We start from the raw sequence: 27,748 nt of genomic DNA on the forward strand, positions 1-27,748 counted from the left end.
ACATTCCTTTTACAATGGAAACAAAAGGTCTCTTTGCCTGTTCCAAAGGAATGCATTAACCACTAAATTTTCTCTGCTGTGGCTCCCACCTTGGGGAACGGCCTACCAGAAGAAGTCAGGGAAGCACTCCAGTCTGCTGGCTTTTCACAATTATACAAAACTGAACTATTCAAGGGGGCTTTCCTGCACAGGTAATAGCATTGCAGTGCGCAAAATTGGCTTTACAAACTGTTGTGGAATTCTAGTGACCAGGCCTGTGTCTGGAATCCCAGAACCCACCCAGGGTAGTCTTTGGGATGGATGGGGCTGACCAGAGAGAGGCAGAGAGAAACGCAAATGCTGCAAACTAGATCTGTTTACTAAACCTTAATATCATGCACAAATCTTAGAGCAAAGCATACAAAAATGTCATCTCCAATATGTAGAATTGTGCATGCTTATAACAAGTAAAGGAATGTACATTCTGGCTGCCCACCAAGAACCAATCAAATCCTTGAGGGTGGTTGGTGTGTAGCAACTAATAGTGAGAAAACAAGCCGTACATATACCTTGCTAGTTGTCAATCAAGAATATGATAAGAAGAAGAAGTCTGCAGATTTATAACCCCGCCCTTCTCTCTGAATCAGAGTCTCAGAGCAGCTCACAATCTCCTTTATCTTCTTTACCTACAACAGACACCCTGTGAGGTAAATGAAGATATTGGATTTATATCCCGCCCTCCACTCCGAAGAGTCTCAGAGCGGCTCACAATCTCCTTTACTTCCCCCCCCCCCACAACAGACACCCTGTGAGGTGGGTGGGGCTGAGAGAGCTCTCCCAGCAGCTGCCCTTTCAAGGACAACCTCTGCCAGAGCTATGGCTGACCCAAGGCCATTCCAGCAGGTGCAAGTGGAGGAGTGGGGAATCAAACCCGGTTCTCCCAGATAAGAGTCCGCGCACTTAACCACTGCACCAAACTGGCTCCCTGAGAATATGACCCTGCCTCTTATTGGCTTATGGAGCCACGCTCAGATTTAGTTTATCATCTGTGGGGTTGAAAAGCCTTATCCAAAAAGTTTAAATGCATGTTCTGAGATTCTCATCAAAGCACTTTCATAAAGATTAAAGTCTCACACAAGCCCCAAATGAAAGATTCAGGGATGTTTTGGATATGGCTATCTTATATAAGCCCACTTACGTGAACCTTCCCATTTGTCACTTCTGACGGTTATGAGCTGAGTACTCCTCTGGGCTTAGAAGAAATTCCCCATAGAAATATGTCATCCATTCATCGTTCATATGTATATAAACCATTCGATTAACTTGTTCAGATATTTTTCTGGGCATCTCTCCGTCTGTTCAAAGTTCTCGCTTCTTGGAGGATGGAACTGAGAGCGGAGCCAAGAATGTAAAACTCGTACACGTTTTGCAACTTTGAAAACGAAAGCAAATTGTCAAGGCCTGTGTTTGCCCAGTTGAGCCCCGTAGTGCAGAGTGGTCAGCTGCAGTCCAAGCTCTGCTCGTAATCTGAGTTCGATCCTGGTGGAAGCTGGGTTTTCAGGCAGCCTGCTCCAGGTTGACTCAACCTTCCATCTTCCAAGGTCACTAAAATGAGTCCCCAGCATCCTGGGGGTAAATTGTAGATGACTGGGGAAGGCCATGGCAAACCACCCTGTAAAAAGTGATGTGACGTCACCCTATGGGTCTTTAATGACTCCGTGCTTGCACAGGGGACTACCTTTACCTTTTTATGTTTGCCCAACCAATACTTCTAATAGGCAAGAGTCTGTGAGAACTCTTTAGGAGTTTGTTTTATTTGAAACATTTCTATCCTGACTTGTCTCCTCAGGCTTAAAGCGGGATGGCTACATATGCCTAAAATTATTTTAAGGATGGGGTTATGGCACTTAACTGTCACCAGTGGTCATCAAGTAGCAATGTGTGTATGCAGCCCTACATGGGAACTGTGCAATCACGAACACCCTGAAGACAGACTGAAGCTTAGAACGGGGTACGGTTTCATACTGTTCAAGCAGCACCCCTTTATTGTCAACCAAAATATGTGCTTCTGTGTGGGATAATATGTGCGGGACCGTAATATATGTGGGACCGTCTCCTCCCATATATGCCCGGGAGGTCATTACGTTCGGCCTTCCAACATCTGTTGGCCGTCTCCGGCCCAAGAGACGCCCACCCTGCCTCAACTAGGGGCAGGGCTTTTTCAGTCCTGGCCCCGACCTGGTGGAATCAGCTCCCTACAGAGATCCGGGCCCTACCTGGCTTTAGCCTTCGTAGGGCCTGTAAAACGGAGCTGTTCAGCTAGGCTTCTAGTTGAGGATGCGGTCGTCTATTTCTTGGCCTCTCCTGTTGGCATTGGCATCTGTGCTATAAAATGGAATAATATGTGCCGTAAGAACATAAGAGAAGCCATGTTGGATCAGGCCAATGGCCATCCAGTCCAACACCCTGTGTCACATAAGAACATAAGAGAAGCCATGTTGGATCAGGCCAATGGCCCATCCAGTCCAACACTCTGTGTCACATAAGAGAAGCCATGTTGGATCAGGCCAGTGGCCCATCCAGTCCAGCACTCTGTGTCATATAAGAACATAAGAGAAGCCATGTTGGATCAGGCCAATGGCCCATCCAGTCCAACACTCTGTGTCACATAAGAACATAAGATAAGCCATGTTGGATCAGGCCAATGGCCCATCCAGTCCAACACTCTGTGTCACATAAGAACATAAGATAAGCCATGTTGGATCAGGCCAATGGCCCATCCAGTCCAACACTCTGTGTCACATAAGAACATAAGAGAAGCCATGTTGGATCAGGCCAGTGGCCCATCCAGTCCAATACTCTGTGTCACATAAGAACATAAGAGAAGCCATGTTGGATCAGGCCAATGGCCCATACAGTCCAACACTCTGTATCACACAGTGGCCAAAAAAAATTATATATATATATATATATATATATATATATATATATATATATATATATATATATATATATATACACACACACACACACACACACACACATATATACACACACACTGTGGCTAATAACCACTGCTGTACCTCTGCTCCATATTTTTATCTAACCCCTCTTGAAGCTGGCTATGCTTGTAGCCACCACCACCTCCTGTGGCAGTGAATTCCACACGTTAATCACTCTTTGGGTGAAGAAGTACCTCCTTTTATCCATTTTAAGCTGACTGCTCAGCAATGATGGGGATGAGGTTATGGCACTAAGCTGCCGCCAGTGGTCATCAAGTAGCAACGCGCGCAGCCCTGCATGGGAACTGTGCCATCTTTATGGGATAACATCTTTTCCTGATGTGAGACGGCCGGGTTTGGCAATACTGTGATGATCTGTAAATTTGCTGAGTGCTGCTGAGCTGTCTGTTCCTAAAATGTTTTTATTGTTTTGCTTTATGTTGTCCTCTGCCCTGAGCCCTACGGGGAATGGGAGGAATAGAAATATACTAAATAAATAAATAAAATAAAATAATACTGTAATGCCCCTCCTCCACTTCTCTTGCTTTTGTTAACAGAGAGGATGAGTTCCATTCAAAATCCGGGCAGATGAGAATGGGCCCCGATGTACCCCTGCTGGATTACCACAAACGAGATTTCGTCTTGAGGCGGTTTACGCAGACTGCTTTGGGTGGCCCTCGGTTGAAGTTGGGGCAGAGCGCACCGTCTTACGTCTTTGTGAACCAGATTGTTCTGTTCCTGACGCCATGGGTGCTGGGAGGAGTGGGGACGGTTCTCTACCAGTTAGGCGTTCTGCAAGACTACGGCACAGCCGCGCTTTCCGGAGGACTCATGCTAGCTGCCGCCGCTGTCATCCAGGGCATGGCTTTAGAGGTGAGACGGAGGAGGGTATCAGCGCAAAGAGTGCCGATGCACAACAACCTCACGGATGAAGACCTGTGGGAGTTTACGAGCTGCGCGGGTCCAGAAACTGTGAAGTTCCTTATTCCAGGGAAGAAATACGTCACCAACGTCATCAGTCACTCGGTTCTCGCCGGGGTGCTGTGCGCATTAGGAACTTGGTACTTGCTACCAAACAGGCTCACCTCGCTGTACGGCGGTAACGTCGGCGCTTCCATTACACTCTTCGTGTTTGGGTGGCTGACGGTTTGCGTAGGGGAGTACTCCTTAATCGTCAGCACTCCTGCAGAGACTGCTGTTTTCCAAGTGCTGGACACATACGAAATTACGGCTCTCATGAGACCTTTCTACATTTTGGTCTTCGTCGCAGTCGATCTCACTGACAGGTAAAAAGGTTACATGTTGTCTACGTGAAAAATGAATAGATGCCTATCTTTGGAGTCCATGTTAGGTAACAGCACTTCCAGTGACACTTGCACTTTTAAAATTTGTTTTTAGTATGTTTTCATTTATGTAAGAACATCAGAAGAGCCCTGCTGGATCAGACCAGTGGTCCATCTAGTCCAACGTCCTGTCTTACACAGTGGCCAACCAGTTCCTCTGGAGGGCCAACAGCAAGGGGTGCCCAAACTTGCCCAAACTTGCTTAACATAAGAGCCACATAGAATAAACGTCAGATGTTTGAAAGCTGGAAGGAAGGAAGGAAAGAAAATGGGTGGGGGTGGGAGAGGTGGAAAGAAAACAATTTTATCTTTAAATATATTTTTCCAAGCCAGCCAACAGGGCGGTGGGAGCTTTGAGACCCTCACAATGTGTGTGAAAGAGCCACAGTTTGGCCACTCCTGGCATAGAGGTTGAGGCCTTTGTAAGAACATCAGAAGAGCCCTGCTGGGTCAGACCAGTGGTCCATCTAGTCCAGCATCTTCTCTCACACAGTGGCCATCCAGTTCCTCTGGAGGACCAAGAAAGGGCTGAATGACTGAAGCCTTCCCCTGATGTTGTCTCCTGGCTGTGTGTGTATAAACACATTCTGCTGCATGTTTACCAATTAAAATCAGTCAAACAGACCATAAACAACCATCTATTATGATACTGTGTATCTCAATGAGTCAAGTGAATTATAAATAATTATCCAGTTCATGGATAATTATTTTTAATTCACCTAACTCATTGAGATATGCAATATCATAGAAGCTGTCCCACTGTTGTCCCCCAAGCACCAAGAATAAAGAGCATAACTGCCCCAGACAGAGTTCCATCAGTACTCTGTGGCTAATAGCCACTGATGGACCTCTGCTCCTCATGTTGATCCAATCCCCTCTTGAAGCTGGCTATGCTTGTAGCCTCCACCACCTCCTGTGGCAGTGAATGCCACATGTGAATCACCCTTTGGGTGAAGAAGGACTTCCTTTTAACTGTTCTAACCTGACTGCTCAGCAATTTCATGGAGTGCCCACGATTTCTCATCTTGTGAGAAAGGGAGAAAAGGACTTCTTTCTCTACCTTCTCCACCCCGTGCACAATCTTGTAAACCTTGATCATGTCACCCCTCAGCAGGCCCGTAGCCAGAAAATTTTCGGTGGGGGGGTCCAGGGAATCAAATTTCAGATTGAGAAGCCCCCCTCTCTCGCAGCCCCCATCTCCCCGTTGCTCTGCCGGCCTTCCAGCACTCTCCAGAGCTTTAGCACGAAAGGAAGCACCAGCAAGCCCAGCAAAAGGGCCCACCGCCTCCGCTGCTGGAAAAGTGCCCGCCGCCTCTGCTCCCTGCTCATTGGACGGAAGTGGGAAGGAAGCAGCGGAGACAAGCGCTTTTGCAGGGCTTGCTGGTGCTTCCTTTTGCCACCACCCTAGCGCTAAAGCTCCATAAAGTGCTGGAAGGCCAGCCTCCCCATGATCGTGTGTGGGGGGGGGGCTGGAAAGGGCCCCAGGAGGAGGTGGGGAGGGAGGGGGAGGTGCGGAGGGGAGTGGGGGCTGTGAGAGCCATACTAGTCAAAGGAGGGGATTTGATGGAGGGGCTCCCCGGGCCCCCTGTGGCTATGGGCCTGCCCCTCAGTCGACGTTTCTGCAAGCTAAAGAGCCCCAAGCGGTTTAGCCTTTCTTCATAGGGAAAGTGTTCCAGCCCTTGAATCGTGCTAAGAACATTCTGAGAAAATCAAGCATTGTGTAAAAAATCCTCACTCTTCTCACCTCAGTTATCATCTGTGATCATTCCTGCACTTGTGTTTCGTCAAGAAAATGGAAATTATCCCTGTAAGGTCGCATGGCGGGACATAGAGAGCTGTGAACACTGAGAGCCCTTCCTTCAGTCCCGCAACTGATACCTTTGCCCATTTCCATCCAGGTTCACTGCTGACGTACCTGGTTTAAAGCTGGCGAACCAGATTTTGCACGTTGTGTTTTTGTTCTTGCCTGTCTTCTGGATGCTGGGGGTTCTGCCGCCTCTGGATGCGCTTTTCCTCTGGGGAATGGAACAGCTGTTGGAGTTTGGTCTTGGAGGCTCACCCATGTCCAGCGACATCAGGTAACTTCTTGTAGCTTGTGGTGTGGTATTGGGGAGCCTTAGAGCTACATGCAGGCCTGCCTCTTCTTTTTTTTAATAGTTTTTTGGAGCCCACCAAATGGTTTGCAAAACTTCATAAAAACATAGCAAGAGTCTTGCTGGATCTGTCCAGTGGTCCATCTAGTCCAGCATCCTGTCTCACACAGTGACCAACCAGTTCCGCTGGAGGAACAACAACAGGGCAGAGCGACTGAGGCCTTCATTAGAACATCAGAAGAGCCCTGCTGGATCAGCACAGTGGTCCATCTAGTCCAGCATCCTATCTTACACTGTGGCCAACCAGTTCCTCTGGAGGGACAACAACAGGGCAGAGAGGCCAAGACCTTCATTAGAACATCAGAAGAGCCCTGCTGGATCAGACCAAAGGTCCAGCTAGTTCAGCATCCTGTCTCACACAGTGGCCAACCAGTTCCTCTGGTAGGCCAGCAACAGGAAGATCTTGAGCAGGACTTTTTTGGTGTAGTGGTTAAGTGTGCGGACTCTTATCTGGGAGAACCGGGTTTGATTCCCCACTCCTCCACTTACACCTGCTGGAATGGCCTTGGGTCAGCCATAGCTCTGGCAGAGGTTGTCCTTGAAAGGGCAGCTTCTGGGAGAACCCTCTCAGCCCCACCCACCTCTCAGGGTGTCTGTTGTTGGGGAGGAAGGGAAAGGAGATTGTAGGCTGCTCTGAGACTCTGTCCTTGAAAGGGCAGCTGCTGTGAGAGCCCTCTCCAGCCCCACCCACCTCACAGGGTGTCTGTTGTGGGGGAGGAAAATAAAGGAGATTGTGAGCCGCTCTGAGACAATTCAGAGTGGAGGGCAGGATATAAATCCAGTATCTTCATCTACCTCACAGGGTGTCTGTTGTGGGGGAGGAAGGTAAAGGAGATTGTGAGCCGCTCTGAGACTCTTCGGAGTGGAGGGCGGGATATAAATCCAATATCTTCATCTACCTCACAGGGTGTCTGTTGTGGAGGGGGGAGGTAAGGGAGATTGTGAGCCGCTCTGAGACTCTTTGGAGTGGAGTGCGGGATATAAATCCAATATCATCTACCTCACAGGGTGTCTGTTGTGGGGGGGTGGGTGGGGAAAGGTAAAGGAGATTGTGAGCCGCTCTGAGACTCTTTGGAGCGGAGGGCGGGATATAAATCCAATATCTTCATCTACCTCACAGGGTGTCTGTTGTGGGGGGGGAGGGGTAAAGGAGATTGTGAGCCGCTCTGAGACTCTTCAGAGTGGAGGGTGGGATATAAATCCAATATCTTCTTCTTATAGCAGGAACTCCTGCTACCTTGGAGGATTGGCTACATCAGGGGTGTGTGTCCTAATATACAAAGGAATTCCTGCTACAAAAAAAGCTCTGATCTTGAGTATGATGCCTTTCACAGCACTGTAAATCTCTGAAGCTGTCATTAGCCATGATGTCATCATAACATATGTTGTAGGGAAGCCATCTTGTCACGGGTTGGGAGACCTTGCTGAAAGTCCTTGCTAATAGAGATGCTGACACTCTGACTTGCTTGCGGTGGGAGGGAATAGGGTGTAATAGACCAGGCCCTCCATGTGAGATGCATATATTTTTTTCCAATTCCTATTATCCTTCCTTCTCTCTCTCTCTCCCTCCCTTCCCCCCCCCCCCTTTCAGGTTGCTAGGAATGGTCCTTGTCTCTGTGGGAACAGCCGTTGCTTCATATTTCATCCCCAGCTCTGTTGGCGTAGTCATTTTCATGACTGGATTTGGTTTTGTGCTGAGTCTGGACCTCTGTAAGACTGGGTTTGCCCTCAAGGTTTTCACAATCGGCTGTTTTGCTGTTAAAAAATTTCAGGACATGACCACTTGTTGCAGGACACAGTTTCAGTGGAGGGAAACCATTTTCTATTTGACTGTCTTCCCTTTGGCTCTCCTAGAAGCCAGTCTTTTGCACTACAAGCTTGGTTCTCAGGCGTTCTCTAAAACCAGCCTCCAAGCGGTTATGAGCTACGTACTGATGGTGCTGCTCGTGGTTATGTTGATTCTGCAAGAGGTTCAGACAGTGTACGTGTTCGGAATCTTCCGGAATCCGTTTTACCCAAAAGACGTCACAGTTGTGAACGGGTTTGTGGAGAAGCAAAAAGGGCTTTCGAGGATTGGTGCTTTCCGAAGGATTTTAACTACTGTGGGTAAGATGGCCTTCTGTGTTATCTGTCTACTGATGATTTGGGGCAAGTTGTGAAAACCTTGCATGTGTGGCTTCTAAGATTTATGTTGAAAATACCATGCGGACATGGAGATCTAGTCAGGCTGTGGGCAGCAATCACATCATATTCAGCAGGATGGAATAGTTATTATCAGGGGTGGAATTCTAGCAGCAGCTCCTTTGCATATTAGACCACACACTCCTGTTGTAGCCAATCCTCCAAGAGCTTACAAGGCTCTTTTTTTGCAAGCTCTTGGAGGATTGGCTACATCAGGGATGTGTGGCCTAATATGCAAAGGAGCTTCTGCTAGAATTCCACCCCTGGTTATTATAGACCAAATCTTAAATGAGGATCCCCAACATGCCAACACCTTTCTTGGTGCCCTCCAAGGGCTTTCAGAAAGTGGGTAGGGCTTGTGCCCAGCAGGGCTTCTCATTGGTTGTGCAAAGAACATTAAGAACATAAAGAGAAGCCATGTTGGATCGGGCCAATGGCCCCTCCAGTTCAACACTCTGTGTCACACATAAGAACATAAGAGAAGCCATGTTGGATCAGGCCAATGGCCCATCCAGTCCAACATTCTGTGTCACACTTAAGAACATAAGAGAAGCCATGTTGGATCAGGCCAATGGCCCATCCAGTCCAACATTCTGTGTCACACATAAGAACATAAGAGAAGCCATGTTGGATCAGGCCAATGGCCCATCCAGTCCAACATTCTGTGTCACACATAAGAACATAAGAGAAGCCATGTTGGATCAGGCCAATGGCCCATCCAGTCCAACACTCTGTGTCACACATAAGAACATAAGAGAAACCATGTTGGATCAGGCCAATGGCCCCTGCAGTTCAACACTCTGTGTCACACAGTGGCCAAAAAAATGCAGGCGCCATCAGGAGATCCATCAGTGGGGCCAGGGCACTAGAAGCCCTCCCACTTTTGCCTCCGCAAGCACCAAGAATAGAGAGCATCACTGCCCCAACAAGAGAGTTCCAACAATACGCTATGGCTAATAGCCACTGCTGGACCTCTGCTCCAGATGTTTATCCAGTCCCCGCTTGAAGCTGTCTGTGCTTGTAGCCACCACCACTTCCTGTGGCAGTGAGTTCCACGTGTTAATCACCCTTTGGGTGAAGAAGGACTTCCTTTTATCTGTTCTAAGCTGACTGCTCAGCAATTTCATTGAGTGCCCACAAATTCTCGTATTGTGAGAAAAGGAAAAAAGGACTTCTTTCTCTCCCATGCATAATCTTGTAAACCGCTATCATGTCACCCCTCAGTTGTCGTTTCTCTAAGCTAGAGGGCCCCCAAGTGCTTTAACCTTTCTTCCTTGCCCTCGAGTCCCAGTCAGACTACAGAGCAGTTGTGTTCTTCTTTATGAGAAGAGGGTCTCTGAAGCTTGACTCTGTATCAAGCTAGTTATAGTGCGAAAACTTGCATTTATGTGTACAGAGCTCTTTGTATAAGATAAATACTCTGGAGACCCAAGTCCTATGAAGAAAGGTTGAAGGAGCTGGGGATGTTTAGCCTGGAGAGGAGGCGGCTGAGAGGTGATAGGATCACCATCTTCAAGTATTTGAAGGGCTGTCATCTAGAGGATGGTGTGGAATTGTTTTCTGTGGCCCCGGATGGTAGGATCAGAACCAGTGGGTTGAAATTAAATCAGAAGAATTTCCAGCTCAACATTAGGAAGAACTTCCTGACCGTTAGAGCAGTTCCTCAGTGGAACAGGCTTCCTCGGGAGGTGGTGGGCTCTCCTTCCTTGGAGGTTTTTAAACAGAGTCTGGATGGCCATCCGACAGCAATGAGGATACTGTGAATTTAGGGGGAGGTATTTGTGAGTTTCCTGCATTGTGCAGGGGGTTGGACTAGATGACCCTGGGGATCCCTTCCAACTCTATGATTCTAAATGTTTCCTTGTCTCCCCCCCCCGCCCCACTCTTTTAATTTCAGTGTCACCGTTTGCTTTGATAGCATTTCTTTCCCTGGACAATTCTCTGCATCATCTCCCGTCCGTGTCTCTTTCCATTGGATTCACAAGAAGCTTCAGGATGGTAATTTCCAAGTATTATACAAAAGCGGTATGAAACCATGTGGGAAAGAGCACCTTCCAGAGAAGTTTGTGTCACAGAGTGTATATTTAGTATACTAAAAGGTGACTGTAACTCAACAGCGTGGCTTGTAAGATCAAGGCCCCATGGCCTAAAATCCTGGTGCCAAAGGTTTTTGGATCACCTTGCTAGGATTAACTTTTGCCCAAGATACGGAGGAGTAACCATAGAAAAGAGCAAGAGTCCAGTAGCATCTTAAAGACTAACAAAATTTGTGGCAAAGTATGCGCTTTTGTGAGTCACTGCTCACTTCTTCGGATACAGCTAACTGTGAGTTACTGCTAGCTAGCTGCATCTGAAGAACTTAGCAGTTTCTTGTAGTGGTTAAAATGCACAGACTCTTATCTGGGAGAAAACCAGGTTTGATTCCCCACTCCTTCACATGCAGCGGCTGGAGTGACCTTCGGTCAGTCATAACTCTTGTCAGAGCTGTTCTGGAAAGAGCAGTTTCTGTCAGCACGCTCAGCCTCACGTACCTGGCTGTTGTGGGGAGGGGAAGGGAAAGGAGATTGTCATGCTGCTCTGAGACTCTTTTGGGTAGCGAAGGGCAGGGTATAAATCTGATCTTTTCTCCAGTGACTCACAAAAGCACCTCCCCTGCAGCCACAAATGTTGTTAGTCTTTAAGAAGCTCCTGGACTTCTGTCCTTTTTTCCTGCGACAGACAAACATGGTTACCCATCTTGATCTATCCCCTGGAAGAGTTACTATAAATTGAGGCTCCGTACAATTTGCTGTCTTCAGTCTAGGCCCCCATAAGTAGTTTGCTGATTTTCTTGTATCAGGCTTGCGGTATGGAATTCAGAAATAATTTATCTGAAATATTTAGCCACTTAGGAAAGGAAAGGTCCCCTGTGCAAGCAACAGTCGTTTCCGACTCTGGGGTGACGCTGCTTCCTTCACAATGTTTTCACGGCAGACCTTTTTACCGAGTGGTTTGCCATTGCCTTCCCCAGTCCTCTACGCTTCCCCCCCAGCAAGCTGGGGACTCATTTTACCGACCTCGGAAGTATGGAAGGCTGAGTCAGCCTCGAGCCAGCTACCTGAACCAGCTTCCGCTGGAATCGAACTCAGGTCGTGAGCAGAGGGCTCCGACTGCAGTACTGCAGCTTTACCACTCTGCGCCACGGGGCTCTGTTTTAACCACTTAAGAGTGCTATAATTTGCTGTTAATAAGATTTACTTGCTGTTCATACAATTCCTAGTACTGGGTGAGATGAGCTGCTAGGGCTTGGTTTTGGGCCCGGTTCTTTTCAACATTTTTATCAATGATCTGGATAAAGGGGTGGAAGGGCTGTTCATAAAATTTGCTGATGATACCAAATTGGGAGGAGTAGCAAACACCCAGGAGGACAGAGTTAAAATTCAACAAAATCTGAATAATCTGGAGAAGTGGGCAGTTGCGAACAGGATGCAATTCAACAATGGTAAGTGCAGAGTCTTACACCTGAGCCACAAAACTATGAAGCACAAATACTGGATGGGGGGATGCACTTTTGGGAAGTAATTTGTGCGAAAGAGATCTTGGGATCTTACAGTGGACTGTAAACTAAATATGAGCACTCAGTGTGACGCTGTGGCAAAAAAGGCAAATTCAATCCTGGGTTGTTACAGTGGCCCATCCAGTCCAACGCTCTGTCACACAGTGGCAAAAAAGAAGAAGCTTATAGGTAGTTGTTAAATATGCAAAATGGTATACATTTCACAGCTTGGACCCTCTCTCACTCACACGAAAAGACTCAGTCAGACATACGTAGTTTACACACATACTTAATAATCCAGCAACTGTTTCACATGGTAAAATCCAGTTGCAAAGTGCATTGAAAGTGAAGTGTGTGAAAGCACCCATACACTTTTCTCTGTCACTCCCCACTGGGTTTCTCAGCAGTTGTTTTCCAGCGGTATTGTCCCCAACACGCTGTCGGCTCTCATTGGTTGCTGTTAGGGAGAGGGAGAACCTAACCTGTCCGTCACACCTGAGTCCTGGGAATAGAGTTTGCTGGAGGGACTGAAATTCTGAAAGATGTTTTAACCAAACTGCTGTGGAAGGCTACTGCAAAAGCACGTTGTATTGTTAACTTCCTAAAAATGAGCAAAGGCTCCTGCAGGATTTAAACCAAACCACACCTCAGTTTAAACCAGTCTCTGTTCTAGGTATGGCAAAATACAGAGTGTGTCCTCTTAGATGCGGTGGTGGTGTCCACGATACAGCTGCTGATGTTTGATACCGACCTTTGGTGGAACAGAAGCCTCAATACGGGAACCAGACTCTTACTGGTAAATCAGTTTTGTCATCCCTGTTGGACAGAATGTATACAAAGCTTGCATTTCCGCTTTGCCTCTTTTGCTCTTTCCAAATTTTGATTCACATTCTTGGTTGACCTGTAAAGCCTTTTTAGAGCAGAGGTGTCAAACTCATTTGTTATGAGGGCCAGATCTGACATAAATGAGACCTTGTTGGGCCGGGCCATGTCTGGCCGGGCCATGTGTGTACCTATTTAAGAATAGGTCCTTTACAAAGGATACAGACAAACACAATTACACACACACACACACACACACACAAAACTTAAAACATTAGCACTCCTTGATCTTAAAGGTACTTTCTTTGTATTTCTCCCATAGAATCCAGGGAACTGGGCAAAGGAAGCTCTGGCTCTTTCCTTCTTTCCCCAGCGGACTGGGGCAGGAGGAGCTTCAGCCAATGGAAGGAAGAGAGGCTTGTCTCAGTAGCTCTGCTGTGCGATTGAAAGAGCCTGGAAAAACCAGCTCTGCCTCCCCCCTCCCTCTCCAAGGGAGGAGCCTCAGCTGATGGAGAAAATAGAGGCTTTGCTCTGTAGCTCCTGTGCGATTGAGCAAGCCTGGCAAAGCAAGCTGTGATGCAGAAGGAAGCAAGAGAAAGGGAGAAAGAAGCAGATGACAGCCAGTTGTTCGGGGGCCTGATAGGAGCCCTCCGAGGGCCTGATTTGGCCCCCAGACACAATGTTTGACACCCCTGGGTATAGAGACTTTTCTAGGACTCCCATTCCCACTGGGATCAGTAAGGCTGTGCGAAATGACTGGCAAGAACCCCATAAATTGAGAGTGAGAGAGAGCAACCTGTTCCAAAGTTAAAACCCATTTCTTAAAACCACGTTGCAGTTATTGTTAATCATACAACATTCTGGTATGCAGCATACAGAATTTATTATGTTAAACAAATACCCAATTAAAATAACTAGTATTTCTTAAAGAATGCATCCTGATTGCTCTGCCCAAAGACCTATAAGGTGTTTGTCCAGAACAACAAGGGGCAAGAATAGAATCACACATTAAATACCTTTTTACATCCATAGAAGAAGAATTGCAGATTTATACCCCGCCCTTCTCTCTGAATCAGAGTCTCAGAGCGGTTTACAATCTCCTATATCTTCTCCCCCCACAACAGACACCCTGTGAGGTGGGTGGGGCTGGAGAGGGCTCTCCCAGCAGCTGCCCTTTCAAGTGGGGAATCAAACCCGGTTCTCCCAGATAAGAGTCTGCGCACTTAACCACTACACCAAACTGGCTCTCACCCAGCCCCTAGCATAGGAACTAATGTAATTATCAGTCAGGTCTGTGATGAACATCTGACGTATCTGATAAAACCTAGCCCCTAGCATACAGTAAGGCATGAACGTTGGCTTAGTCAAAACAATACTAGGAGGTTCAGACTATTCTTGCATTTCTTCGAATAGATTATCTGTACTGGTGGGTACAGATCCCATGGGAGAAATACCAAAAAAGCACCTTTAAGAGCAATGAGAGCTAACGTTTTATGCCCGTTTTAAGTTTAAAAAATATATATATTTGTGTTTGTCTGGGTTCTTGATAAAATTTATATCGCTGCTACCTAATCTTAAATAGGTACACACATGGCCCGGCCCAACATGGCTCAGCCCAACCAGACATGGCCCGGCCCAACAAGGTCTCTTTTATGTCAAATCCGGCCCTCATGAGCCAGTTTGATGTAGTAGTTAAGTGCGCGGACTCTTATCTTGGAGAACCGGGTTTGATTCCCCACTCCTCCACTTGCACCTGCTGGAATGGCCTTGGGTCAGCTATAGCTCTGGCAGGAGTTGTCCTCGAAAGGGCAGTCTCTTGGAGAGCTCTCAGCCTCACCCACCTCACAGGGTGTCTGTTGTGGGGGGAGAAGATTGTAAGCCGCTCTGAGACTCTGATTCAGGGAGAAGGGCGGGGTATAAATCTGCAATTCTTCTTCATGAGTTCGACACCCCTGCTGTAATCCCTTGCGTCTCAACAAGAAAGGTGGACTGTAAACTTTTAAAAACCACACAAAACCGTTCTTTCCGTCTGCTAGGTTGGCTTCATCCGGAACCGACTGTTTCAGTTTGTCTCAAAACTGCAGTTTGCGATAACCGTTCTTTGGACCTCGTGGGCGGAGAAGAAACAGCGCCGAACCTCCTCCGCCCCCCTGATTATGCTCAACGTCATTTTCTTCCCTGTCCTCCTGACCCTCATAGCAGTCTGCGCGCTGCTGTCTTCCCCCTTGCTGCCCCTTTTCAGCCTCCCTGTCTTCCTGATCGGCTTTCCGAGGCCTATCCGAAGCTGGCCGGGACCAGTGGGTGAGGCTGCCTACCTGTGTCAAGACACCGTCTATTACCAGCAAATGGTTCCCAGCTTAGCTACGGCTTTGCAATCCGCTTTCTCATCTGGTAGCCTGGGTAAGGCAACTTTTTAAAAGCTTGTCGTCTTGCTTGTTCGCCCAGGTGTTTGAGGGGGTTTGAACTGGTAAGAAACTTTCAAGGGTGGCAGCGGGGAGGGATAGATTTGAGGTTTTGTTGTAAGCTGCCCTGAACCATGAAGGAAAGGCAGGAGATTAGGGTTGCCCAGTCCAGTTCAAGAAATATCTGGGGACTTCAGGGGTGGAGACAGGAGACTTTGGGGGTGGAGCCAGGAGCAAGGGTGTGACAAGCATATTTGAACTCCAAAGGGAGTTCTGGCCATTACATTTAAAGGGACCGCATACCTTTTAAAATGCCTTCCTTCCATAGGCAATAATGAAGGATAGGGGCACCTTCTTTGGGGGCTCATAGAATTGGACCTCCTGATCCAATCTTTTTGAAACATTTTGGGGAGAGGCTCTGGATGCTGTACTGAAAATTTGGTGCCTCTACCTCAAAAAACAGCCGCCCCCCAGAGCCCCAGATACCCACAAATCAATTTTCCATTATTTCCTATGGAAATGAGTCTCCAGAGGGAATAATAGAGTTCCCAGCAGACATTTCCCTCCCCTCTCCCCGCTTTCCGATGACCCTGAAGCTGGGGGAGGGCCTATAAACCAGGGGATCCTCTGCCCCCACCTGGGAATTGGCAACCCTACAGGAGATATGTGTATTAATAAAGAAAAACACAGTGATAACTGAACTTTGATCTTGGCCTTTTGGCACAGACCTTGCACAATCTGTCTGCAATGTAGCCTATTAAAAAAGAAAGATAACCCACATCACCAAAAGACCCATTTTGTCATTATGCAGGATTTATTCTGAGAGCTGCAAGACAGGAAGAAAGGCAGATATTAGATGAGAGGAGGGAGAGAGAGAGAGGTGGAAAGAAAGCAACTTTAGCCTTAAATGCATTCTCCAAACCGCCAGCTGGCTTGGCTTGGAGAAATGATTTAAAGAGACAAATGCCTTCTTCGAGCCGGCTGACAGGGCGGTGAGAGCTTCAGGAGCCACACAATACGTGTGAAAGAACCTCGTGAGCCACAGTTTGGCCACCTCACTGTAAAGCAGGGGTTTTCAAACTTTTTAAATAGGGAGCCAGTTCACTGTCCCTCAGACTGTTGGAGGGCCGGACTATAGTAAAAACAAAAACTGTCTGTTGTGGTGGCTGCCGTTACTATACAAGGACGCGGGCCGTCAGTTCTCAGTCTTCTGCATCTCTCTCCCTTCCCAACACCACACACCCCGGCCTGGGAACTCACCTCACCTCGGTATCGCCTCACACTCTGTCTCCGCCGCCTCAGCCCAGTGCTGGAAGTGTGCGTTGCTAACGCGAGTTTAGGTCGAACATCGCTTCCGGTCTGATTTTGCCATAACCCGGCGGGCCGCATAAACATCCTCAGCGGGCCGCATCTGACCCGCGGGCCGTAGTTTGAGGACCCCTGCTGTAAAGTGTAAGAGAATACTAATTTTTTTTGCTGAGATGACTTCCCTACTAATGCTGTTGGTAGGAATCGAAGAGAAATGTGTTAGGAAGTTCCACGGCAAAGAAGAGAAATACAGTTTGGCTGTGTTCACACATGCTAAATAATGCACTTTCAATCCACTTTCAATGCACTTTCCAACTGGATTTTACTGTGTGACCTGGCAAAGTCCAGTTGGGAAGTGCATTATTTAGTATGTGTGATCACAGCCTTTGTGAGACATCTTCTGCTCACTAATTTGAAAAGTGCAATGCTAGGGCAAGTATGCTTTGGAGATCCAGATGGGTTTTAAAAATTAATTTTCAGGGGGGAAAAAAAATTATCTGGCCTTTAATGGCAGAAGGTTTCACGAAACATGCCTTTAACAGAGATATTGCCTTTGGTCTTAAGACCAAGGTGTATTTTTTTGGCAGCTAAGTACAATTAAGAATGCTTTATTATATATATATATATTTTTTTACAAAAATGACAGCAAGTGAATGTACTCCCATTAGCTCAGCAAGGTAAAAAGGGCTGTTTTAATTTTTAACTAATCTAATGGCTGGTTTTCCACATTGCGCTTTACATTATCCTGGAGTTCTAAAGTTTAACTGTGCCAAGTGAGATCATTTGGACACAACTGGAGATTTCCTAATGAGTCATATGCATCCACCCAGCATTCACTGACGTACTTATATCTCTCCAGTGCATCAGGAAAGAAAGCATTAACATTTGTTAGATTGGTAAAATGGCTTTGGTAAAAAGGTTACACTGTGCGCCCATCTTACTGAAGCTAAGTGGTTCAGGTCTGCTTAGTGTCTGACCACCCTAAAACCCTGCTTGTCAGGAGTTCCCTGAAAGCGCATAAAATTCTTAAGAGAGCATAGTTATTTGGAAGAGAATTTCAGCAGGCTGCAGCTTTTCCCTGCTCTGAATCCGAGGTGACCGGAGAAGCTGCACCAGCCAGAATTCTCCCTTCTTGGTAACTACCCTGAATATGGCAACTGTGCCCTGCAGCCAGGAAAAGGGTGGGATTGTGACATCTTTCTGCCCAGTGATGGAAGTTGTTCCAAAATCGTGCTCTCTCTAACCATGAATAAGGCATTAATTTTGCTGGGAGGGGAAAAAATCCTGCATTTAAAATGTTAAGCAATAAGTCCAGAATCCTCTAGTATTGTTGCTTTGAAACAATTACGGGAGCTGTATGTATCACCACCTTTTCTCCAGTTAGTAATCTTCTTTGCAGGAAGTCCAGATACACATATCTTCGGGGCTTTTTTGTAGCAGGAACTCCTTTGCATATTAGGCCACACACCCGTGATGTAGCCAATCCTCCAGGAGCTTTTTTTGTTGTTCAGTTGCACAATCAATTCCGACTCTTTGTGACCCCATGGACCAAGTTACGCCAGGACCTCCTGTCTTCCACCATCCTCCACAGTCTACTCAAATTCGTGTTAGTTACATCAGTAATGCTGTCCAGCCATCTCATCTTTCGTCGTCCCCTTCTTCTTTTGCCTTCTGTCTTTCCCAGCATCAGGGTCTTCTCCAGTGAGGGCTCCCTTCTCATTTGGTGGCCAAAGTATTTGAACTTCAGCATCTGACCTTCCACGGAACAGTCCAAGAGAACATAAGAACATAAGAGAAGTCATGTTGGATCAGGCCAATGGCCCATCCAGTCCAACACTCTGTGCCACACAGTGGCCAATACACACACACATACACACACACTGTGGCTAATAGCCACTGATGGACCTCTGCTCCATATTTTTATCTAACCCCCTCTTGAAGCTGTCTATGCTTGTAGCCATCACCACCTCCTGTGGAAGTGAATTCCACATGTTAATCACCCTTTGGGTGAAGAAGTACTTTTTATCCGTTTTAACCTGACTGCTCAGCAATTTCATCAAATGCCCATGAGTTCTTGTATCGTGAGAAAGGGAGAAAAGTAGTTCTGTCTCTGCTTTCTCCATCCCATGCATTATCTTGTAAACCTCTATCATGTCACCCCGCAGTTGACGTTTCTCCAAGCTAAAGAGCCCCAAGCGTTTTAACCTTTCTTCATCGGGAAAGTGTTCCAACCCTTTAATCATTCTAGTTGCCCTTTTCTGGACTTTTTCCAATGCTATAATATTCTTTTTGAGGTGCGGTGACCAGAATTGTACACAGTATTCCAAATGAGACCGCACCATCGATTTATACAGGGCCATTATGATACTGGCTGATTTGTTTTCAATTCCCATCCTAATAATTCCCAGCATGGCCTTGGCCTTTTTTATTGCAATCGCACACTGTCTTGACATTTTCAGTGTTATCTACCTACCAGAGTTATCTACCACGACCCCAAGAGCTCTCTCTTGGTCAGTCTCTGCCAGTTCACACCTCAGCACCTTGTATTTGTAGCTGGGATTATTGGCCCCAACGTGCATTACTTTGCACTTGGCCACATTGAACCTCATCTGCCACGTTGACGCCCACTCACCCAGCCTCAGCAGATGCCTTTGGAGTGCCTCACAATCCTCTCTGGTTCTCACCACCCTGAACAATTTAGTGTCATCTGCAAACTTGACCACTTCATTGCTTCCTCTCAACTCCAAATCATTTATGAACAAGTTAAAGAGCATGGGACCCAGTACAGAGCCCTGCGGCACCCCACTGCTTACCTCCACTGTGAAGACTGCCCATTTATACTCACTCTCTGCTTCCTATTAATTAGCCAGTTTTTGATCCACAAGAGGACCTGTCCTTTTACTCCATGACTCTCGAGCTTTCTAAGGAGCCTTTGATGAGGAACTTTATCAGAAGCTTTCTGGAAGTCAAGGTAAACAACATCTATCGGGTCTCCTTTGTCCACATGTTTGTTCACCCCCTCAAAGAAATGCAACAGGTTAGTGAGGCAAGATCTTCCCTTACAGAACCCATGCTGAGTCTTCCTCAGTAACTCATGTTCATCAATGTGCCTACTCATTCTGTCCTTGATAATGGTTTCTACCAGCTTTCCCGGTATTGAAGTCAGACTGACTGGCCTGTAATTTCCCGGATCTTCTCTGGAACCCTTTTTAAAGATGGGGGTGACATTTGCTACCTTCGAGTCCTCAGGAACAGAGGCAGATTTCAATGAAAGATTACATATTTTTGTCAGAAGATCCACAAGTTCAACTTTGAGTTCGTTCAGAACTCTTGGATGTATGGCATCCGGACCTGGTGACTTATTAGTTTTTAATTTGTCTATCAGTTTTAATTTGTCTATCCTCTCTTGTCACCTCAATCTGACTCAATCTGACTCAGGTCTTTCAATACCCCTTCCAAAATTAGTGGTTCTGGAGCGGGCAAACAATTCTCATCTTCCACAATGAAGACAGAGGCAAAAAATGCATTCAGCTTCTCAGCCATTTTCCTATCCTCCTTCAGTAATCCTTTGACTCCTTGTTCATCCAAGGGCCGCACTGCCTCCCTGGCTGGTTTCCTGCTTCTAATATATTTGAAGAAATTTTTATTGTTGGTCTTTATGTTTTTTGCAATATGCTCTCATAGTCCCTTTTTGCCTGCCTGATCACAGTCTTGCATTTGATTTGCCACAGCCTGTGTTCCCTTTTATTAATCTCACCTGGACTAGCTTTCCACCGCTTAAAGGAGTCCTTCTTACCGTTTACAGCTTCCATTACTTTGTTTGTTAACCATGCAGGCCTTTTCTTATGCCTGTTTGTGCCTTTCCTAACTTGTGGTATATATTTTATCTGAGCTTCTAGGATTGTAGTTTTAAATAGCCTCCAAGCTTCCCTAAGGGTTTTGACTGTATTTACCTTTCCTTTCAGTTTCCTCTTCACATGCCTCCTCATCTCAGAGAATTTTCCCCTTTTAAAGTTAAATGTGGTTGTGCTGGTCTTTTGGGGCAACTCTCTATTTATACAAATGGTGAAATCAATAACGTTATGGTCACTGCTCCCAAGCAGTGCGATCACTTTTACATCTCTCACCAATTCTTGGGCATTACTTAGGACCAAATCCAGGATTGCCCCACCCCTTGTAGGTTCTGTGACCATCTGCTCCATAGCAGTCATTGAGAGCATCAAGAAACTCAATCTCTTTCTCTCAACCAGAACACATATTGACCCAATCAATCTGCGGGTAGTTAAAATCACCTATTATGACACAGTTTTTACATTTAGCCACTATCTTTAATCCTTCCATCATATTATAATTGTCCTCTATCTTTTGATTTGGTGGGCGATAACAAACTCCCATAGTTAAATTTCCTATTTCAACCCAAAGCATTTCTAGAAGGGAATCTAATTCTCTGACCTCAGTCTCACTGGACCCTATACCCTCTCTGACATACAGAGCCACCCCACCTCCAACCCTTCTCTCCTTATCCTTCCGATATAACTTATATCCAGGAATCACCGTGTCCCACTGATTCTCCTCATTCCACCAAGTTTCTGAAATTCCCACAATGTCTATGTTTTCTCCCAACGCTAAACATTCCAACTCACCAATTTTACTTTGAACACTTCTAGCATTTGCATACAAACATCTATAATTTCCCAGGCAAGCTAGGCCCGCAACCTTCCTACTGCCACCTTGAGACTTTGGCAGACAGTCCATACTGTTTGTCACATAAGAACAGCCATGTTGGATCAGGCCAATGGCCCATCCAGTCCAACACTCTGTGTCACATAGTAGCCCCCCAAAAAATTATACACACACACACACACACACACACACACACACACACTGTGTCTAATAGCCACTGATGGACCTCTGCTCCATATTTTTATCTAATCCCCTCTTGAAGCTGGCTATGCTTGTGGCAGTGAATTCTACATGTTAATCACCCTTTGGGTGAAGAAGTACTTCCTTTTATCTGTTTTAACCATCTCAGTGGACAACTCTGATCCATTACCCGGTAGAAAAGTAACAGCTAACCCTTCATCTCTTTGAGATGAGTCCTCCGGAACCAGAGACATTTCGTCTCCTGTCAGCTTTCTCCCAAGATTTAGTTTAAAAACTGCTCTGCCACCTTTTTGATTTTAAGCACCAGCAGCCTGGTTCCATCTGGGGACAAGTGGAGACTGTCTCTTTTGTACTGCTCCTGCTTGTTCCAGAAAGCATCCCAGTGCCTAACAAACTTAAACCCTTCCTCCTTACACATTCGTCTCATCCACACATTGAGACTTCTAATTTGTGCCTGTCTCTCCTGCCCTGCACGTGGAACAGGTAGCACTTCTGAGAAGGCTACCTTGGAGATCCTGGCCTTAAGTCTCCTGCCTAGCAGCCTAAACCCCACATCGTTGGTGCCAACATGCACCATGACCACTGGTTCCTCCCCAACACTGTCTATCAGCCTATCTACTACACGTGTAATGTCCGCTACCTTCGCACCAGGCAGGCAAGTCACCATACGGTCAGTAAGTGGTTTTGCCACCCAGCTGTCTACTTGCCTAAGGATCGAATCATCAACTACCAAGACCCCCCCCCTCTCTCCCCGCCCAGGGATGATTCCTTGGCGCGAAAGGATTCCCGTTCACCAACTGAAGAAGAGGTCCCTTCTGAGGGCGCATTCCCCTTATCCTAAGCAAGGTGCCCTGTTTCCTCTCGACCCTCATGCTCCCTGGCAGCAACGGGGCTGCCACGTTCAGAGCGGGGTTCATCCAGTACGCCCCCGAGAGTCTTCCTCGAGTACCTAACTGACTGCCTCTGCTTCTCCAGGTCAGTCACCTCAGCCTCAAGGGTACGAACTTGTTCCCTGAGGACCAGGAGCTCCTTGCATCGAGCACACACCCAAGACTTCTGTCCTGTGGGCAGATAGTCATACATGTGACACTCAGTGCAAAACATTGGAAAGCCCCCACCCCCCTGCTGGCATTCTATCTTCATGATAGCTTGCAGGGCTCTTATTACAAGGCTAATGTATGCTCCAGGAGGATTGGCTACATCAGAGGTGTGTGGCCTAATATGCAAAGGAGGTCCTGCTAGAATTCCTTACAGGGCTCTCAGTACAGGGCCTACTGGAAGCTCCAGGAGGATTGGCTACATCAGGGGGGCGTGGCCTAATATGCAAAGGAGTTTCTGCTGCAAAAAAAAAAAGCCCTGCCTTCTCAGATATCTTTTCGAAATTGCCATTTGGCCAGATGCTCCTTCATTTTCACTTTATATTTTCTTGAGCAGGAAACAGTAACCCTGAGCTTCTCTGTCCTCATGTAGGCCTGTGTTCCTGATGTAGTCGCTCCCCTGGAGCTGCTAAGCTCCCATGATTCTCGTCAAGCAGAGTCCGGATTTTGTCTATAGCCAGGGCTTTTTTTTGTAGCAGGAACTCCTTTGCATATTAGGTTACATCTCTCTGATGTAGCCAATCCTCCAAGAGCCTACAGGGCTCTTAGTACAGGGCCTACTGTAAACTCCAGGAGGATTGGCTACATCAAGGAGGTGTAGCCTTATATGCAAAGAAGTTCCTGCTACAAAAAAGCCCTGCCCATAGCATAAACGGTGTTTTGTTTTTTCTTACCCAGTGCTGCAGTGACCCTTAAATCCATTTTTGTTCCTCTCCTAAGGCCTCTGTTTACCCGGGTCTCACTACCTGTGCCGATTTCAGGACCGACTGGTGTGGATCCATGTCGTGGAGAGAGGCTACACTTACTGCTGCGTTAATATCAAGGTGACTATTGGCTAACCTACCTAGCTGCGTCACAGGACTATATGCTCAGAAAAGGAAGTCGAAACTGTCACTCCCGTTCTTTTACATTGTGAGCTTTATTCCAGAGAGAGACATCAGTTTGGTGTAGTGGTTCAGTGTGCAGACTCTTATCTGGGAGAACCAGGCTTGATTCCCCACTCCTCCACATGCACCTGCTGGAATGGCCTTGGATCAGCCATAGCTCTCGCAGAAGTTGTCCTCGAAAGAGCAGCTTCTGGGAGAGCTCTCTCAGCCCCACCCACCTCACAGGAGATTGTAAGCCGCTCTGAGACTCTGATTCAGAGAGAAGGGCGAGATGTAAATCTGCAGTCGTTGTCTTCTTAAGTTAATATTTCCATTACTCTCTAAATTTAAACCTCTGAATAATTATCTGAAATTTGCAGATATCGTGCTACTGAAATACTTATTGGAAGATACTAAGAAGTCTGTAACTCAGACAGTAGCAAAATATTGGGGGTTTTTAGCCATTAATAAGCAGAAGTTTTTAACAAAATAGAGTGGGCTAGTAATAGAAGATATTGGATTTATATCCCGCCCTCCACTCCAAAGAGTCTCAGAGCGGCTCACAATCTCCTTTACCTTTCTCCCCCACAACAGATACCCTGTGAGGTGGGTGGAGCTGGAGAGGGCTCTCACAGCAGCTGCCCTTTCAAGGACAACCTCTGCCAGAGCTATGGCTGACGCAAGGCCATGCTAGCAGGTGCAAGTGGAGGAGTGGGGAATCAAACCCGGTTCTCCCAGATAAGAGTCCGCACACTTAACCACTACACCAAACTGGCACTCTCTAATGCCATTCTTAAGGTTTAACATTGGTGGAGTTTGAATATGAGAATGCTTTTATGTAGTCAGGGGTTGTGGCCTGTGTCTGTGAGATTTTGTATATTGTTATTGCTGGCCAATTGACCATAAGCAGAAGAACAGAACAGCTTAAATACGAAGATCCTCTGAGCCACAATTTGGACTCCGGAGAGCACGTGGCAAGGCTCCAGACGTCCCTCTTGACTGCCAGTTCCTTATCCTGTTTCTGGGTTTCGGTGGCATTCAAACTGGCCAAGTGGTGGTTGTGTGGAAAGTGCCATTTAGTTGCAGCTGACGTGGCAACCTTGAAGCAAGAGATGTTCAGAGGAAGTCTGCTGTTGCCTGTCTCTGCATAGCGACCCTGGGCTTCTTTGGTGGTCTCCCATCCAAATTCTGACCAGGGCCAACCCAGTTTAGCTTCCAAGCCCTGATAAGACTGGGCTAGCAATGGTTAGTAAACCCCACGTCAGAGGAAGAAGAAGACTGTAGATTTATACCCCACCTTTCTCTCAGCCATATTAATGGCTAAAAGAATGGTTAAGAGCCTGTTTGGTGTAGTGGTTAAGTGTGCAGACTCTTAATCTGGGAGAACTTAGGTTGATTCCACACTCCCCCACTTGCAGCTGCTGGAATGGTCTTGGGTTAGCCATAGCTATCACAGGAGTTGTCCTTGAAAGGGGAGCTGCTGCAAGAGCTCTCTCAGCCCCACCCACCTCACAGGGTGTCTGTTGTGGGGGGAGAAGATATGGGAGATTGTAGGCCGCTATGAGACTCTGTCCTTGAAAGGGCAGCTGCTGGGAGAGCCCCCTCAGCCCCAACCACCTCACAGGGTGTCTGTTGCGGGGAAGGAAGATAAAGGAGATTGTCTCAGAGCAGCTCACAATTTCCTTTCCCTGTGAGGTGGGTGGGGCTGAGAGGGCTCTCCCAGAAACTGCCCTTTCAAGGACAGAGTTTCAGAGCGGCCTGCAATCTCCTTTCCCTTCCTCCGCCACAACAGACACCCTGTGAGGTGGGTGGGGCTGGAGAGGGCTCTCCCAGTAGCTGCCCTTTCAAGGACAGAGTCTCAGAGCGGCCTACAATCTGCTTTCCCTTCCTCCCCCACAACAGACACCCTGTGCGGTGGGTGGGGCTGGAGAGGGCTCTCCCAGTAGCTGCCCTTTCAAGGACAGAGTCTCAGAGCGGCCTACAATCTGCTTTCCCTTCCTCCCCCACAACAGACACCCTGTGCGGTGGGTGGGGCTGGAGAGGGCTCTCCCAGTAGCTGCCCTTTCAAGGACAGAGTCTCAGAGCGGCCTACAATCTCCTTTCCCTTCCTCCCCCACAACAGACACCCTGTGAGGTGGGTGGGGTTGAGAGGGCTCTCACAGCGACTGCCCTTTCAAGGACAACCTCTGCCAGAGTTCTGGCTGACCCAAGGCCATTCCAGCAGCTGCAAGTGGAGGAGTGAGGAATCAAACCCAGTTCTCCCAGATAAGAGTCCACACACTTAACCACTATGCCAAAGTCACAAACCAGGGCTTGTAGCAGTTACTGTGAAGCAACTTGCCGATCCTAGACATAATGGCAAACACTCTAAAACATGGGTTCCCCAATATGGTGTCCACCAGGTGCTTTTTAAAAAGTGGGCAGGGACCGGTGGGGCTTTTTCCGTCAAGACTTCTGATTGCCCATTGGAAATTTGGCTGTGTAGATTTTTTTAAACATTGCGTTGGCAGCAGCTGCCACAGTAGGCAAAAATCTTCACTCTGTGACTCAAAGAAAGCTGCAGGAGGAATATTGCGGCTGGCTCCACCTCCTGCGGTAGCCATTGTTATGACTGTGCCCACCGTCCTGCGCCATAATTCCAAAGGGCTTGCAGGATCGCAAAGGCTGGGAAACCCTGGTCTAAATCATGGTTTTGAGGATCATCAGAACCAAGCCATTGTATTGTTGTCTGCTCGTACAAAACTTGGGGACTTGAATGTCTTCGTATTACCTCAGCAGCAAGCCTTTATTGGCATAAAACAGATTTAGCAGTAAAATAGCAATATAAATAATGTAAAATCCTAGATAATAGAGTACGTAGGGAGCTAATATACATAAAATAAGTAAAATATATATGAGTCAAGTTTAGCCAAATTAAATAATTAAAACAAATAAAATGTGGTCATTCCAGAACCATTCTCTGTCGTATTGCCATGGCCTGTTGAAGAAATCTAGCCACCGTTAAATTTACCTCAGAACAAGTGTCATTTAAAAGTTTGTGGACTTTGCCTGAGTCAGCACAGCCCAACGTATCTGCGAAAATATCTTTCTGTTGTTTGTTCTTCAGGGGTTAGAACTGGAGGAGACCTCTTGCCATACCGCCGAAGTTCGTCGAATCGATGACATTTTCGAAACGGCTTTTGAATGCAAGGACCACCCTCGGAGGTCTTCCCTCAACTGTCATTTTGGGAACCTCTTAACGCCACGCACGGTTCTGCCCACGAAACTCTATTCAGATGCCAGGAACGTCTTGTCTGGGATCATCGACTTGCCGGAGAACCGCCAGCAGATGAAAGACGATTTCATCAAAGTCCTCTTGTGGCTGATGGTCCAACATTGCTATACGAAGTTAAAAAGGGCAGAGTCGCCCGGCAAAGCCCAGAAGCGAGACTCTCCCCCGTCGACGCCATCCAAAGTTTTGAGCAAGGCCGGAAAAAGAACGAGCATCCAGTTGTCCAGGTCCGATAGTCTCAGCATGGAGTCGATAGACGACTGGACCGACAATAGACACCTTTTCGATCTCGAACCCGGCAGGAGAACCTCGGGAGCAAAAGGAAGTTTGCCAAGACTCTTCTCTTCTCTACCGGGATCGGTAGAAATAGAAGATGAACTAGAAGATAGACTTTACACATCGATGCTTCCAGCTTTGCCTACGTTGAGCGCTGGAAAGCGGCAAGTATCAAGGCCTCTCCCTGGGCCGCCCCCTGTTACGTTTAGTAGCCGCTCTTCTGAGCTGTTGGCCGTTCCCAGTCAGTGGAGAACGGCGCCTTACCTGGAAGCTGAGTGGAAGGAAATGGGGCAGATGTTCCCAGAAGACTGGTTCTGCTTTGTTCTTCGCCGGCCGTATTTCTCTCGCCCGAAAGACGGTCATTTTGGTTTGCTTGGAGATTTTATGAAAGACCCTGCTTTGCGGGAAGTGTACCTCCAGGCAGTCTTACCCTGTTGGATCGGTATGTTTGGAGCAGAGCAGAGCCTCCCGTCTCCTGGTCAAATCGTCCGAACGTACAACGGAGACATCCCCTGGTCGACTTGCATGCGTTGGCTGGAAGGAAAGCAGGAGTTGTTTCGGCTGGCGTTGAGAGCATTCAGGTAACTGCCTCAATTGAAATAGTCCGGTGGTTACAGGCGGAGCTTCCG

The 27,748-nt window shown here is 47.2% G+C and overlaps 1 protein-coding gene across 1 annotated transcript in view; it reads left to right on the plus strand.

Moving 5' to 3' along the window:
- PCNX4 (pecanex 4) overlaps window positions 1-27,748 on the plus strand; it is a 42,076-nt gene that overhangs the window by 2,286 nt on the left and 12,042 nt on the right. The window contains exons 2-9 of the mRNA XM_060262494.1: window positions 3,539-4,267; window positions 6,223-6,402; window positions 8,069-8,583; window positions 10,556-10,656; window positions 12,867-12,989; window positions 15,052-15,415; window positions 23,427-23,530; window positions 26,679-27,700. Coding sequence (XP_060118477.1) covers window positions 3,570-4,267; window positions 6,223-6,402; window positions 8,069-8,583; window positions 10,556-10,656; window positions 12,867-12,989; window positions 15,052-15,415; window positions 23,427-23,530; window positions 26,679-27,700 — 3,107 coding nt within the window. The 5' untranslated portion in view covers window positions 3,539-3,569. The remainder of the gene's footprint in view (window positions 1-3,538; window positions 4,268-6,222; window positions 6,403-8,068; window positions 8,584-10,555; window positions 10,657-12,866; window positions 12,990-15,051; window positions 15,416-23,426; window positions 23,531-26,678; window positions 27,701-27,748) is intronic.

The sequence above is a fragment of the Heteronotia binoei genome, chromosome 21, assembly GCF_032191835.1.
Source record: "Heteronotia binoei isolate CCM8104 ecotype False Entrance Well chromosome 21, APGP_CSIRO_Hbin_v1, whole genome shotgun sequence".
In the NCBI taxonomy this organism is placed as follows: domain Eukaryota; kingdom Metazoa; phylum Chordata; class Lepidosauria; order Squamata; family Gekkonidae; genus Heteronotia; species Heteronotia binoei.